The sequence below is a fragment of the Danio rerio genome, chromosome 17, assembly GCF_052040795.2.
Source record: "Danio rerio strain M-AB ecotype USA chromosome 17, GRCz13ab, whole genome shotgun sequence".
Lineage (NCBI taxonomy): Eukaryota > Metazoa > Chordata > Actinopteri > Cypriniformes > Danionidae > Danio > Danio rerio.
The window spans coordinates 17,183,263-17,200,269 of record NC_141037.1 but is presented as its reverse complement, the minus strand read 5'-3'; the positions used below and the strand labels follow the sequence as shown (position 1 = coordinate 17,200,269).

Sequence of the window (17,007 nt, the reverse complement as noted above, 5' to 3'; positions counted from 1 at the left end):
GGTAACCTTACAAGTATATACCTATCCCAAAATCCTGAATGTTTTCAGAATTTAACATAAAATGCAACTCCACTGGCTAAATTTGCATTGTTTCCTGCATGTTGGCTTTCATTTTATTAGAAAAAATTATGACATGTGATTAGGGGGCTGTGAATTCATGCCAACTCATTCATTTTCTCCAGTGCACATTTATCAAAAATTTTACAGCACCAAAAAAAGTCTTAAAAGGAAATAAATTTTGGGGCTTTCCACACACACAAGATAAATGGTCAAGAACTGTATGCTGTATATTTAAAAGATGGCATCATGGCACACAGAATAATGTCACCAAGTCATGCTTTGGTTTTTAAAAACACTGAAAGCAGCCATTGTGAACATGTCAATGTTTCCCTTGGTCTAAATAAATAGATTTAGATAAGCTTGGCTTCTTCTGTCTCAATCGTAAGAGGGTTACACATGCTACAAAAGAAAGCTGCTGACTGCGTACTTTATACAGATAACAGGACTTAATTGTAAAACACTATAGATTCAGCTCTCATTTCATCCCTTTAAAACATCATTTGAATATAGAAACAAAAATAAACACTGTTAAGGATTTTTGTAAATGACACAGTGTTACAAAACTTACTGTAGGGCAGTTATGCGGTCTGTTACTGTATTTTAAAGTTGCATTATAAAAATTACTGTATTTTTATAGAATTATTTAATTACATATAGAAAGATAAATGGTGCCGTAAATGTAAATACAATATTTTTTCTATAATGAGTTTACAGTAAGTTACTGGCAAACTGCTGCCATTAAGTTACTGTTGATTTTACAGGAAATTGTTGACAGTGTTTTTTAGAACTTATAAGAGTCTTTTCAATGTAACATTCTTGTAATTACGCTCTTTTTTTCTTGCAATTCTCATTGTCAGAATGCATTTAAGACAAGCATTTAGTTTTTTTTTAAGATTTCATATTCTTATTCCAATCAACCAATGACCAATATATTTCAAAATCATAACTTCTATAATCATAATTTCCCCCCTATTCTAATGAAACAGATTTTCCTCCAAATTCTTATTACCTGAATGAATTCAAGTGGTTTATTTTTAAACATCTCTAATTTCTTTTATTGTCTCGTTAGTTTATTACAGTAGCAGACCAATAGACAATATTGAAAAACAAAACAGTTAATAATAAAAATGAACTGAATTTTATTTGTATTTTTTTTTTTTTTGCATTTTAACATTCTTCTCATACAGTTTTCATACAAATTCCTATTCAAGATTTCACACTTAGCTGATGATCAATTATAAAGTGTGATCGTTCCTCGAGCCCAGGCCTTCCTCCCGTTGCAGGGTGCGATGGAAATTTGAGCTCAGGTAGACCTCGAGAGTTCCCCTGCTTATTTATGGGTAATGACGAATTAGGGATTGCTATGTAGACATATACTGCTGACTAAGGGTGCTTTCACATCTGTGAATCGATTCAGCTGTTCCGAAACAGGGATTAAAATTGTTACATTGTTGCTCTTTGCTCTTGGCACGGTTCGCTTTCACACTGTAAAGTTTCTAAACGGACCAAAAGAGCTAAAACAAGTCACGTATGAGTAAACTCTCCTCACATTGGAGTCCCGCTCAGCTGTCGGGGGAGGTGGTGGTTTGGTGGTGTTTGACAGTGTGCGCGCGACGTGTCTGAAGAGCGAGGAGGGATGCGGTGGGAAGGGGTGAGAAGGGTGCGCAACGTACTTGAGGAGCGGGAGGGAGACGCGCGGTTACCGGGAGATTATCACTCGTTTGCGGGCATCCAGGAGTCTCTGTGCATTTGCGGGAGACTCTCGAAACTTCCGGGAGACTTGGGATGTCTGGAATGACCTCCAGCCCTACTCATAATTCCCTCTTCATATAGCCGTATGTTCATATAGCCTATTACATATCCATAAAACACTGTGATATAGCAGGGCTTGGATCGCATCGCTTTCTCACTAAAATCGATCCGCTCCAGACTTCGTTTCAATGGAGCCGAGACCACCTCATTCAGGGGATCTCGGGGTGATTGTTTTGGCGTGGATCCAAGCGCGATTGCTGGATTCACATATGCCAAACGAACCGTGCTAACTGGGCAAACGAGAAAGGTCCTGAGACAAAAGTCTAGGTGTGAAAGCACCCTAAGAGCTCATCTGTAGTGCCATTTTTGTTTGGACAGTTCACTTATGTCGCATGTCTTTGGATGGTGGGAGAAAACCGGGGATCCCGGGGGAAACCCATGCAAGCATTAGGAGAACATGTAAACTCACAGAAATGTTGACTGGCCAGAAAGAGGGGAAGAGGAGGTGAAAGGGGGGATTTCTCAAGACGAAGGTAACTGATGTTAGAAACTCTGGTTATTTATGGTGAGTTAGGAATCATCTGATTGGTGAATCGTGCATTAGCTAATGCGGGACCAGCCATGGACAATCGAAAGCATGTGATCCTCTCAAAATTAGTGTATATATAAACTTCACTGACCAGATCGCATTTATTTTCCCACTCATTCTTTTTTAAAGTTACCTGTTTCCTTTATCATCAGACATTATTCTCACTAGATTGTCAATAAAGTTAGCAGCAAATTAATGAAAAGAAATGGTACATAAGATGAATAAAAAAGCAGTTGCCAAATAACATGAAAAGTTTTTGCATTGGAACATTTCTGTTAAGTTTATTACCTCCAAACTTCTTCAATGCTTTTATAGATTTTCTTTTAAAAAGATGTATAATTTCTGTAATTATCAAGCATTGCTATTGTTAGATAACAGTTATAGAAGCAGCAAAAGTAAAAAAAAGTAAATAAATAAACTGGTAAATAATAAATTTGGGGGGAATTGTTTTGTTGTTGTGGTATTATTTTTTCCATTGTGGTAATGAGTAATTCATCTTCAATAATGTTATAAATGCAACTCTTCACAATACAAGAAAAAAAGAACTGTATTTTTCTGTTTTCAAAATACTTTCATATTTTTTTTTCTTTATATTTTGAGGGAGTATACAGCCTGTATTTGTTTTTAAAAGATTTTGCAAGATTTATCCAAAACAATAAACCCAACGCCAATGAAAACAAATGTAGCATTTCACAGCACTTGCTCCCAGATAAAAGAGGTGAACGCTGAGGCATTTATGTGCTTTCAAAAAAGGATTAAATGTCACAATTACATTTGTTTCAGAGGCTTAAGGACGTTGCAGTGTAAACAGCACTTTCAGACATCAAACGAATCGTACGCCTGTCCCTGGAGTGAGAATGAGGAAACCAAACAGTCTGTGCAATGTCAAAGAGAGAAGAGCTCACCTCCAATCACAGATGTGCAGAATATATAAACACATGAAGAGAAGGAAATATTTAAAGAACAAAGAACGGCACAAAATATATTCGAATATCAATTCGCTGATTTGTGTGTAATCTATAATGTTAAATTATCCCAGTCTTGTAAACCCGCGGCGTTAGTTATGAATAGTGTTGGACAATAGCTATTATCTTTCAGCCGAAAGAGTTTAATTAATCCCTTTACAAAAGCCAAACTCTACTTGACACCAAGAGACTCTTATGCAAGAGCAATTAGAGCTGGTTTCTCTCCTGAAACAAGCTGCAGTGAACAATGAAAAACTCTCAATTTAGCAAAACACGCCACTGAAAAAAAGCCTTTTGCGATTTGTATTTCGACACGAAAAAACCATAACATATGCTCTTAGCTATTTAATTCAACTCGTTGACTGTCCAACAATATTCTGTTTAAAGGGATAGTTCACCCGATAATGACAATTCTGTCACTCTTTACTTGTTCTGAACCAATTTTTCTACTGTTGAACACGAAAGAACATATTTTAAAGAATGTTGCAAACCTGTACCCATTGACTTCCAATGTGTTTTTCCTACTATGGATATCAATGGTTACAGGTTTCAGGTGCCCCGTTAGCCCAAATTGTTAATTTTGCTTTCAGAACTGCCTTAATCCTTAATTCATTTTGGTCCATGTTGTCATGATAGCATCACGCTCCAGATTGGAGCCTAAATGAGTTGTTGTCATGTGAATTTGGTCTCCTTTATAGTAGCCTCAAGAACTGTGAAAATATACTTTAACAAGTTCAGAAATTTGGAACATAATTTGGGTCTGAATGGGTTAAAATACTAAGAAAAATTGTTATGGAGTCTAAAGGACCATATATACTAGCAAAATAAAAGAAAGTTTTTCAAACAAAAAATAAGTATTGAGTAAATAAATAAATAAATAAATAAATAAATAAATAAATGCAAATCTCCAAAAATTGCAAAGCAATTTTTTTGAGAAATAAATATTAATATTGCTCACAAAAATAAAGAATTAAAAGGGAAATTTTTGAGAAATAAAAATACAATTTGCAAACAAAAAAATTACTGCAAACAGAAATCAAGAAGTGCAAAAAACTAAAATATCCTAAATTTAAGTATTTGCGTTTCACTTTGTGAATTCACAAGGGGGCGGAGTCAAGGGAACTTGGGCGTTTACAGGCTCGGACATGCCTCCATTTCAGCGACATCATCATCTGGAGACACAGTATCAGAGATGAGCTGCGTCCCAAATGGCACACTATACACTATGCACTCATGCACTATGTACTTATGCACTTACACACTCAACAGGATAGTATATGTATGTAGTGTCGTCCCAAATGGCACACTAATGTTTTTTTACTATGCGGAAATTCAAACTGTTTCCCGGATGACGTTTGACGGTTGCCAAATCAGTGAAATAAACGACCGAATTATCAAACAATACCTGCCGCGAGTTTAACCGCATTCACCATCGGGAGGCGCTAAAATCACTCTCGTAGAAGAATTTTGCTCTCACCATCCAAAATAAAGTTATTCAACATGTGCGTCCGATAGCTCCGCCCCTTCCGCTACGTAAGCAAACCTGCGGTCGTTGAGTGCGTGAAGTGTCCATCATTACACACTTCATTTTAGCGGCTGAATGAGTGCAGCATCCGGGTAATTAAAGTGCACTTATTATTTTTAGAGTTTTCAGTGTGAACACACTACTTAAACTATTTATACTACAAAATGGCGTAGAATAGTGCATAAGTATGCGATTTGGGACGCAGCTACGGTCTTACAGCAAAGGACTTCCGGGCCTGCCATACATGCCCAAGTTCCCTTGACTCCACCCTCCTGTCAAATCAGGGCCACAAAATGAAACGCAACAGAAACGTGGAGTACAAAGTGAAAACAGCATCACAAACTCACGGTTGACTAAAAAGCAAATCGAATGAGCACTGCAATTGACTGGATGGGTTTTGTAAAGGTTTTGTAAATATTCCACTGTTTTTTTAAAACTTAATTTTTGTTTTCTATTTTTGTTTTCTATTATTTATTTTATTTATTTTTTCTTACTCATTTCTGCAAGTATATATGGCCCAAGATTAACTCCATAAATTGTATAACTTAAAAATATAGTTGAAACCCGATTAAATAAGTTGAATGCTGGGTAAGTTGATATTTCAACATAAAAAGTAGGACTCGTTGCAGAATTGCAAGTGCATCTCAAACATTTTCCATTCATGTTCCTTAAACTGGAATAATATACAATAAATGTTTAATTTACAGTATGTTGCTTACGGTACGTTTCATGACACATTTCAGATTACAAGTTCACTAGAGGGTGCTGTCTGCATTTTGGAAATATGTTATTTAGGGTACATTTTGTTGCACATTTTAGATTAATACCACACTAGAGGGTGTTAGAGGGTGATGTCTGGCATTCATTATTCATGCATATCCTAGAAACTGCATTGAAAAATCTGTTTAAGTACATTAAAAAAATGAAACTGGTTTGGAAAAAGGTAAGGTTGAGTAAATCATGACAGAAATGTAATTTTGGGATGAATTGTTGTATTATATATTTTTATTTGTTTTATTTGTTTTTGTTAACCATGTCAGCAATAATGGCTATTTTCAATAGAAAATTCAACAGAAATCATTAGGAACTGTTATTTCAAAATAGATGTCATTACATTAGAAATAAATACAATAAAAAGCACAAACTAATAAACACAGAATAAATTAAATATTATTTTAACGTTAAAATATGAAGAAAAAAAAACATCCTGGAAAAATGAAAAGTGAAACAGTCAAATTGAATATGCTTAACAGTAAGAAAAATTTAGCAAAATAAAAATTTGGGGGTCTGAGGGTGAATTATTCTTTTGAGAGACAAATAGATAAGTTGTTATGATGAACAATGCCATTGATTTGAGTCCAAATCATTACACCATAAGCATACTTTTGAATAACGCTCTGTTATTGAATAAGACAACATTACCATCTTTCTATCATGACAACTGGCTAATCAGGATAACTAAGATATTTCAGACAATGAGTCTACTTGTACAAGCAAAAGAGCCAACACGGGTTTTACAACACTGATCCTATTCATCAGCAATGGTCTGTGCCAGCCGTCAGCTAATAAAACTAATAAAAACTCCATTACTGAAAACAGAAAAAAATAGTGCAGTATATATAAAAAATAGCAAAGGTTCATATTTCACCATGTAAAAAAGATTTATCTGAATCAAAATTACTCTTGGAAAAGGAGAATGACATGATTAAATGTTGACAATGACATTGTGTCTCCAAAATCGCCTGCTGTCTTACTAAGCAGTATGAGAGAAGATTCCGAATTCATATCAATAAACAGTATTACTAGTATTAGTAGTTTTGACGCACATATTTTATGAATACTTTACTATTTCATGAAGCCACAGATGTGACGCTTTGTCATGCAAAACTCCATTTTGCAGAGGAGCTGCTATAAGGCATGTAAAAACATTCCCAAAACTAAACTCCGGTTTACTCACCTTTGTGTCATTTTAAACCAGTGTGCCTTTTTCTCTACAGAATATTATTTTGAGAAATTATTTTTGTCTATATGATGGATGTCAATGAGCTTCAATGTTGTTTGGTTTTTCCAGTATTCTTCAAATGATGGTTTAAATGTATGTTATTGTCTCTAAGAGTTGATGTACAACAGAGGTGAGGGTCCAAATGCTGTTTATTAACTCTGAGTCAGGCAGGCAATGGTCAAAGCAGGAGCAAACAGTTGCATTAGGGTAATCCAAAAGCGTAGTTGTGGTCACAGGCAAAGAGGTTGATACAGGCAGCAAAACAACATAAACAATAAACAAGGTAGGGGTCAAAAGCACAGCAAGAATAGACAAGCAGAACGCAAGCTCACAGTAAACAAGACTCAGCAATGTGTGTGGGAACGTGAGGTGTGTATATAGTCCAACTAATCAGTTTTTATGAGCCACAGCTGTGTGCAAATAATCATGGATGATCCGGAACTGGTGTGTGTGTGAGGTGCCTGATGGGAAATGTAGAGCAGTTTAGTGGCACAATTGTAGGTCAGGTGATAGTGAGTGTTCTCCAGCAATCTGTCAGAGCTAGATCGCTGGGAATCATATGACAGTTATAGATGATCAGAGCTGGAACAAAATAGATATTCTGATTAACCGTAATATTTCAGGCCACGATACAGTTTCAATACCCTGACACCAAGTATCAATATTTATCAAAATGTACAAAAGATCTGAATTAATTAATCAGTTTAAACCTGCAGCCGTTTACTGCTTTGGCTGCAGTACACCCAGCCGCCTCCAGGTGATGCTTTCCATAATGGCTGCATTTTTAAGCTTGTTTGACAGCTGTGCACTTGTTTAACATAGTTGCTATTCTATAAAACGTGCTGTTAATAAAGAAAATGCATCTTAGAACTTTTTGATGCAGTTTTCCACTCACATTTATAAAAATCATGACATATCGTGTATGGTTTTCTTGTGATGTATTGCAAAATTGCTGATATATCAATATCGGGGGCAAAATATCATGATAATGTTGTACGGTGAGTTGACGTGATTCCCACCCCTATAGAAGACAATGTTTCATTGTAAAAATTCAGATTTTCTAAATATGAATTTATCTACATTGTGTCCAAAGCCAGGGAAGTAAAATGATCAATACTGAGTGATATGAAATATTTGGTCACACTTTATTTTAAGGTAGAATTTTCCCTATTAATAAACCATTAACTAAGACTTTTAGCTTAATAGACTACTAATTTGCTGCTTATTAGTAGTCAGTAAGGTAGGTGTTGGGTTTAAGTATTGGAAAGAATCAAGGATGTGGAATAAGATCATACTTTATAAATAGTATTAAACAGCCTATATCTTAATAATAGCCAAGTAATAAGCCAGTAGTTAATAGTGAGAATTGTTTCTTAAACTATAGCGTTACCAAAACATTTTTATTGTGATTTAATGGCAATATCGCCCAGCCTTAATGCTAACCAACTGCTGACTAAACTTCCGATGAACAAAGCAACCCCACAACTATTCATTAACAGATTCATTGGTAACCATCTCGGAAGCGACAGAGTTAACCAGTCTTACATAATTCCTCATCTGCAGAGGTTTAAGCACTCAGCTGCATCCTCCTTACATGCAGTCTGTGTCAGGCGGGCGACTCGCTCATGCGTGATGAAGAAAGTGCCGGCTAAATATAGATAATGGTACACCTACAGTATGGCTCTTCTCCACTGATGATGTTCCAGAATCCCTTAGATCTAAAACACAATTGAGGATTATGACCCTAGATAAGGGTCATAACATAAAGTGGGGGCTTGACCTTTGTTTTTGTACATCAAAAACATATATCTTGAGCCCTTCTTGTGGATGTGCAGGAAGGAGTAGGGAATAGAGGTTACATGGATCTTCATCTGACTGCCTTCGCACTTTCTCCGAGCATAGAACAGTTTGTTCGCTGCCATAAGGATGACTTATTTAAAATGGCAGAATTCTTTAAAATTGTGGTGCCGCATAAGGCTCCGTTATTTGTTTTTAGTTTAGTTTATTTATTAACAGGGTCAATGCACATTAATAAACATTACTGTAAAATGTGCCAGAATTAGCCAAGAATGGCTATTTTTCATCTGTAGACCCCTTACAGAATGTTAAAAAGTCACACCTAAAGAAGCACAGCATTAAACATTAAATACACTTTCATATATAAAATACAGTAAAAAAAGTAAAAAAACAAGAACAGACTGATGGCAGCAGAAGAGGACAACAGTACAAATGTGTCAAGAATACAGTGCTAAAGCTGACAATGGTGATTTGCCAATAACCAATTTTTAACATGAGGTTGAAAAGAACGAAAAGTGAGTGATCATCTAATTGTTGGTGGGATGGAGTTCCAATCCTTAGCAGCTTTCACTGAAAAGACTGACTAAATTGACTTTTTTTGAGAGAAATAATGCAGTCCCCTCTTTCACCACCTCTAGTAGTTCGGTGAGCAGTCATTCTAATATTTACAAACTGATTTAATGGTGAAGTCGGGTTATGTAAAGTCTTAAACATTAAACAGATATGTACATATTTAATTAAATTTTCCCAACTAAGCAGGTTGTATTTCTTTAATATTAAACAATGGTGAAATTGAACTGATCAAGGGTTTTTATAGATTGTTTGTATAATAATTCAAGTGGCTTCAGAGTAATAATGCTGGCTTGGGACCAAGTGGTTAAACAGTAAGTGATGTGAGAGATGATCATGGAGTGATAATAGATTAGGGCAGCCTCGCATGACATCTGATCACGAATAAATCTAAAATTTGCTAAACTAAATCTGATTCGGTTACAAACCTTTTTAACCTGTGACTTGAATGATAGTTTTGAATCTATCAAAACTCCAAGGTACTTGTATTTGTGATGTCCAGCAGTTGATCTTCTTGCACAGACATGTGGATTCACCTGATTTGTTGACAAATGGGTTGCGGATCAATAGACCCTTATCACATTTGCGGGTTTTAAAGATGATACAATACATACAGAAATACATATAAATGTTCATACCTTTAAAAGAAAAATGGTAGTGTTAAAAACTTTAAAGGATTTAAGATGCTGATGACCGTTATACGTGTCATAACAATCTTGTGAAAAGGGTCAATTCCTTGACAGCTCGCGGGTCCTTCACTGGGCCTTTTTTCACTTAGCAAAGAAACTTTCCAAAGTCGTTTGTTTCTTACTCATTTTGCTGCTTGTGGGTTAAATACAAAATAGTCTTTTTTTTAATTAAAGATTTTTCGAAATAAAGGATCGCTCAGACTCGAATAATAAACAAAACGAAAATAATTAATGATGTCTTGTGCGCCCGGTACCAAATGATCCCAGTGGTTGAGGACCACTGCTTTAAATAACATATATTAGATTTGCAAAAATGTAGAGCGCCCTCTAGTGGATTTGTCATCTGAAATGTGCAACAAAACTATACCAAGAGCAATGTTTTTTTTTTTTATGTGTCGTAAAAAAGTGGGCTGCAGCACATATTTTCAATGACCTTGGCTGAAATTATGTTTCACTGGATGTACTTGTATTGCATTTTGACTTTTAAAAATTTTTTACATTTTTGTATTATTCTATAAAGGTTTGATAACAGTTCCTCCAAACCTCATTTAAAAACAGTCATTCAGAGCATTTTTATTTTCATTTGTTGAGACTGAAAATCAAGATTATTTCGCCAAATATTGTTTTCATGACTCTTCTCTTACTTTATGCTGTAAAAGACAACATTTTATTTTAAATTTGGAAGAAATATCAGTGTGTTTTCTCCAGTTCTGAAGCTGTTGTCAGATAGAATGAATCACCTTGGCGGGTGAATATGAGCTTTATAACTCCACAGGTCTACTACAGTTACATTGCCGACTAATGAAAACAAAGAGTCATATGGTCTCTAACACATCCTTTCTGTTCCAGAAGTAAGACAATCATACAAACTTGAACGAGTAAATGATGAGGGTCAGTAAATGATGACAGAATACCCATTTCTGGGTGAACGAACCCTTTAACCAAACAAAATGCGACAGAAGAAGAACAAACTACCTAGATTTTATCATTTCATCATGTTCTCTGCATAAACACGGAACAGAAGGAAGACTTTGAAAGTGAAGTTTAATTTTTCGCTGAGTGGATATTGGAGTTGCTTCAGCTGCCTGAGGAAAATTACAGATGATAAAAACGGAAGAAGAACGGAAAAGACAGAAAGATACTGTCCTGATTTCCAGACGTTCTGCAAGCTCAGTCTTCTACCCTACGGTCAAGTATTCTTGAAAAGCTTTCTAACACAGACCAGCGCTTTCTAAAAGAAAAAAACTGCCTAAAAAGTATGCATGTGCATCAGGGAGGGAGGGAGCACTCCAGCAATTTCTCATTCAACACTTCATATGAAAATCTGTCTTGCTTGACAACTCTAAAGCCATCTTGGTCCAGTATAGTCACACTGATCTCTGCTTTATTGCACTTTTTCTACACTAGTGCACACTGGCTCTGTTTCAGCACTTCAGAACGCTTCAGCAGATGTCCCAGACTTATAAGTACTAAATACTGCCGTCATCTGCGGTGCTCTACTTCATGGCAAGTGGTTTTGTTTTATCACTGTTTTAGAAGATTCGTAACTTTTACTTTATGATAAAAAAACACCACGTTTTTACCCTGAATACAAAGACAGATGCTTTCTATGCTTTGGTTTTCCTGCTTTATTCTGACTGATATGATGGAGAAACATATAAAATGTCTCAAACATTCAAGCATTATGTCTAAGAGGAATGAAGACGTAATGCAGATGGAATGTTTGGTTAATAATTAATATTCAACAACTATTTTTTTATTTTAATCCAAAGCAACTGCTCAATTGGTTAATTTATCTGAGAAGAAAAAATCTAGAATTTTTAATTGTTAAATGACAATTATTAATAAAGGTGACCGAGCCTTTTCTGTGGCTGCTCCAAATGTCTCTCCACTCATATAAGAAGTGCTCAAACTGTTGGTCTTTTTAAATCAATGCTTAAGACACACCTGTATACTTAGGCGTTTCCTTCAAGTTGAGTTTGTTTGTATAGAATACAGCATTTGTTAGTTATTTTGTTATTTATTTTTACTCATTCTGACATTGTGAAGCACTTTGGTCAATGATGGTTGCTTTAAATGTGCTATATAAATAAAACTAAACTGAAATGTAAAAAGGGCGGCATGGTGCCTCAGTGTTAGCACTCACACTGCATTTTGCCTTCCAAACCGGAGCACGATTATTTCATTGTTGATGTGACTGTTCAGTTTAACAGAAGAGAAGCGCTCTCACTCAGTGCAGTGGACATTGCTTTTATACTGTTTTGTATTATTTTTAGTAGTTTGGGAAGTATTTTTGCCCAACAGAATTACAAATTTTGACTTGTGCTGCATGTATTAGGTGGTTTGCTGAAGGTGTAGCTGACATGCAGAGAGGGGTCTGCAACTTTACTAAACGATGACAGTTGCATTCATTGAAAAGTAAGAATGATTAATAAATCCATATAACACTGTGCCTAAAAAATGACGTATCGTCTTTGGTTTTGAGCTCAACCACGCTTTGCACTCACACTACAAGCCGTGCCAAAGCCCAAGTGAACCGTACTTTGGCACATCTCTTTCAATCCGGCCAGGGCCGGCCAACAGAACCGCACCTGGGCCCGATATGTAGCACTCACACTTGTTAAATGAACCGGGAAATGCACCTGGCACAGTTCGAATAGCATAGTGTGAGTGCACCTTAAGTGAATTGAATAAACTGTAGTGTATGAGTGTGTGAATGAGTGTGTATGGGGCGTTTCCCAGTACTGGGTTGTGGCTGGAAGGGCATCCGTTACATGAAAACATATCTTGGAATAGTTGGCGGTTTATTCCACTGTGTCAACCTCTGAAATTTAGACTAAGCCAAAGGAAAATTAATGAATGAAATGTAGAAAAGAAAGTATTTTATGCAAATATGCTGTCTGACCAAATATTATTTTCAATAACTGCTAAACTTGACGTTTTCCATTTTATAATGCACAAAAAAATGCTAAGTATTACCATATTAGACATGAAAACATACATGGGGGTGTCTGATTAACAATTAGGCCCAGTTTTTACCTGCCATTAGAATGCATTTACAGTAATCCAATCACAGTGTTCTGCTTAGAGTCATCATTACCATTTCTGCATGGTATGACTTAAGATGAATCTCTTGTGAATCTCTCTTGTGTTTAGATGTTATCTACATCTTTCCACCTTGTTTCATCACGCTCCACATCGTTTTCACAGAAACTTACTTTCACTTGCATTTTACAGGGCAGAGACTGAAAAATAATCCTTTGTTGGCCACTGATATTTCATGTAGTTCTCGTTTTTTAGACACCTGAACGGATCATGTGTGGATAAAAACCTGTATTTTTCCTCCTATTCAAAACAAACCTGCAGCAGACATGCAATAGTAAGTCTGCCTCCCAATTATCTGAAAGCTCTCAAAGGCCTGCAGAATATGGCACTATGGGGAATTCCAGCAGTCCCATACAGAGGGCATTGCTCTTTCAATAAAGACAAGACGTTATGTAATCTGCTCCCAGCATCTGTTTTCGGCAGTGTTTCATTTATATTTTGTCTGCCATTAAGCCAAATACAAGCCATGCTAAATCCCTGTTGCAATGAACAGAAACAGGGCACAGGAGCAACCCTCTGAAAATCACCTGAAAGTTTTTCAGAGAGCTACTTTATGTTCATGGTCTGCCTGCTTATCATGTCTTTAGTCATTCACAGTCGTGCAACCTGCAAAACACAGTGCTCAAATGCCACCGGTCCAACACCGAGAAGCGATTAATGGTGCACATTAAAATAATTGATGACAAAGCACAATCAGTGATGTGTAAAACTCCTGCTCATTAAATCAATTCTTTCCAGGGCAACGATTTATTCTTGTTTATGCGTCAAACAAGAGAGAAAAGCTGCTGCAGCTTTGCAAGAGGAAGAGTCACTGAGAAGACTATATTTAGATAACTGTTGCTTCACTTCTTGAGAAAGTCTTCTTTAAATATTAAATGGCTGAAATGCATTCAGTTACCCATTGATACCGACATCATATCTATAAATAAAACCAGAACAAACATTAAATCAGAAAGAATTGGCTGTTCAGGTATCTCAAATGTGAAAGGTTAACCATCAGCTGTCAATGTGCATCAACTTAATCAGAATTGAATTGAACACAGGACTATGGCAAGCAGTTTAAACATTAACATTCCTAAAATTATAACTAACTAATGTTGCGAGCACACCGCGAGTCACATGACAAGAACTGACTGTTTAGCTTCATACCATTGCATGGAATATACACATTTCTACTCCAAGGAGTAAAAAATAATAAATGAAAATACCAAACAAGTTCATAATATAGTTGATCAAAAGTGCCTTTCAGAGAGAGGTTCAGCAGCCTTAACTACATTTGTTCTCTTTAAAAAGAAAATACTTCACTAAAAAGATGCTTAGATTTACATTATACTATTTTTATTTATTCTTATATTTACTTATTCATTGTTTTGCCGTTTATTTTAAGGTGTAAAATTATTACTGATGTCTTAACTTTTTCACTTATTTTAAGTTCAAAGATAATTGAACTATTGTTTTTTTTTTTGCATTTAAATACTATTTTGTTCATAATTATAGCATTATATTACTTAAATTCTAGTCAATAATAAGCAGTTTTTGTTCAGACAAGTCTTCAATAGCTGGGTTTCCATTACCCTGTGCTAATGTGAATTTTAAAGTATTGCATGAGATAAGATGAGATTGAAATGGCAAATTTCAAATAAAAATTTGTGAACTCACAAAATGTTTTTTTTAAAGATGTTTAAGTTGGTTTTTGGACCTGTGGAAAAGGGTAAAGGCAAATCACGTGAGACGGAAATTCCTTTTCTAAACAAACTCTGACTGAACATCTACACCCACAGCCCTAATCTGTGTTCATTATGCTTGCTTGTTCACTGTTGGTCACTAGGTTACCAATACTACAGTCAGTGGCACTCCAACCATTTGACAGAAACCCAACAAATTTGCATTTGGGATTTTTTTGCGAACTTTGAATTGGTTCAAGATAGAAATTATGAAACCAGGCTAGTACGTTTTCAGGTGCAAAGTCCAGATACCTGTTGACTTTAATTTTACAACAACAAAAGACCACATTTGCAGAATAGTTCATCCGCTTGTTAATTGTGACGTCATGCAAAGTGGCTTCCGGGTCCAATCGCTCTGTTAAAATGCATGAGAAGACTCAACAAATAGTAATAATGTTTACGAAGCGATGTAATACTTTTGAACAACCCAAATTCAATATACTGTGTATATATATCCATGCCTATTTTTTTAAATATATAAATTGTTAAAATATTAGTACCTGTGATGCAGAGACTGTTGTGTACACCATGATTTTATATAAAATTTAATGTGTAATATGACTAAAAAGTGGTCATTAACAAATATTTTCTCAATTCAAGAGTAGCGGCTTGGACCTGGAAACAGTATTCCATATGTAACGACAAGCGGATAGACAGCCTGAAAACAATAACAGTAAATTATTCAATTAATTACCAAGTAATAGCTACAAAACAGCCCATATGAAAGATTACTATAGTAAATACTACAGTTTTTTTAACCATACTATAGTATACTATCTGTTGTGGTAATCCTACAGTTGTTATGGCAACACAACTATACAAATATAAACAAATTACCCAGTATTGTAGTTTTCAACATTGATAAAACGTGGATTATACAACAATTCACCACAGTTTGCTGTAGTATTTGCTACATTTTATCAGTTCACAGTTGATACTAAAGTATTCTGTAGAGTTCACTAATTAATACTATACTAAGTTACAATTTAATATACTTTTGTTTAAAAGCATTATAGTATTTACTATAACGTTAATATTTTTGTGGATGGGTTCATCAACATTTAAATGGTTACAGTAGTTTTTAAAACGGCTTGCCATAATGAAACACTAAAGCGCAACACTGTTATATCTTCGCCGGTACAGTATTAAACGTGGATGTTTCCTTTTTTTCAACAACGAATGATGAATGGAGGCATTAGAACGACTCCAGTTACTTCCTACACAAATGTTGGTGATCATGAAATATTTATCCCCCTTCACCCATCCCATGCCTCCAGCGAGCACTCTTACCTTGCAGATTCTGCACTCGGATGTCGCTGATCTGCCCGATCAATTCCTCCCGTTCAAACCAGCCATCACATTCGTGTCCCGCCATCTGGATCAAACAGCTGCTCGTTTTAAGAAGCTTCCGTCCCGTGATCTCCGCAGATCTCTGTGTTATAAAGTACTAAGTGTGGCCGGTGGCCAGGCGGGGGCCATGAGTGGAGTTTGTGCGGGTTTCAGGGGTCTAGATCCGAAGAGATGCTGGTGCTCGGCTCCCGCATCGTTCCAGTAAAGTTACTTTGATTCCTCGTGACACACAACAAAGTCACTCCAGCGCTGCTGTGAGGAGGAAAATGAGAGGGAAATGTGGGAGAAAAAAAACCACCTGGTTAATGTTTGCAGGATCCTCTGAACACGCCTACACTACCTCTGATACTGCGAGGGCGGCGCTGTCTCTCTCGCTCGTGTTTGATTCCTGAATGAATCATTCTATTGAACCGATTCTTTTTCAGTCTGGTGCAGCTGGGGTCTCTGAAGCCGGTCATATGAGAAATTAACCCCCCAAAATTATTTTGCTGGTAATTTGACCTATAATATGTGGGGGACTTTTTTAGAATCTTTTTAACTGAAACTGTGGTCCTTGATTCATTAAATTAAATCAATTTAAATGAGAACCTCATAGAAATATTTTCATGTAACCATTTTAAGAATACTTTAGTAACAAATGTTCATATAAATGTAACAGTATTGAGAATATGTCTTTCTATTTACTCTGAATTTAATTATTGACTATTATTCAATTTTTGGGTTTAAAAAAAGTTTAAAGTGGCTATATTTCCAATAAAAATAAGGTACATTTTGGAGCTTAAAATATACATAACGTGATAAAAAATCCTTAACTCAAAAAATATGTCATCCTTACTCAACATTTATTCGCTTGATGTTTGTTTGTTTGTTGTTCTGTTG

At 35.8% G+C, this 17,007-nt stretch overlaps 1 protein-coding gene and 1 long non-coding RNA gene across 10 annotated transcripts in view; both read right to left on the bottom strand.

The window, feature by feature from the left end:
* clmna (calmin a) overlaps positions 1-16,460 on the bottom strand; it is a 60,910-nt gene extending 44,450 nt beyond the window's left edge. For all 9 annotated transcript variants that reach the window (XR_015513212.1, XR_015513213.1, XR_015513214.1 and 6 more), the window contains exon 1: positions 16,069-16,460. Coding sequence is in view for 1 of the 9 variants with exons in the window: in XM_087290245.1 (XP_087146371.1) it covers positions 16,069-16,153 (85 nt within the window). In the remaining 8 variants the exon portion in view is untranslated. The remainder of the gene's footprint in view (positions 1-16,068) is intronic.
* Positions 1,223-8,883, bottom strand: LOC147833043 (uncharacterized). The gene is made up of 3 exons (XR_015513226.1): positions 5,101-8,883; positions 1,374-4,563; positions 1,223-1,314 (listed from the first exon to the last, which is right to left on the bottom strand). It is a non-coding gene; the product is annotated as an uncharacterized LOC147833043 (long non-coding RNA).
* Positions 16,461-17,007: the final 547 nt, after the last annotated feature.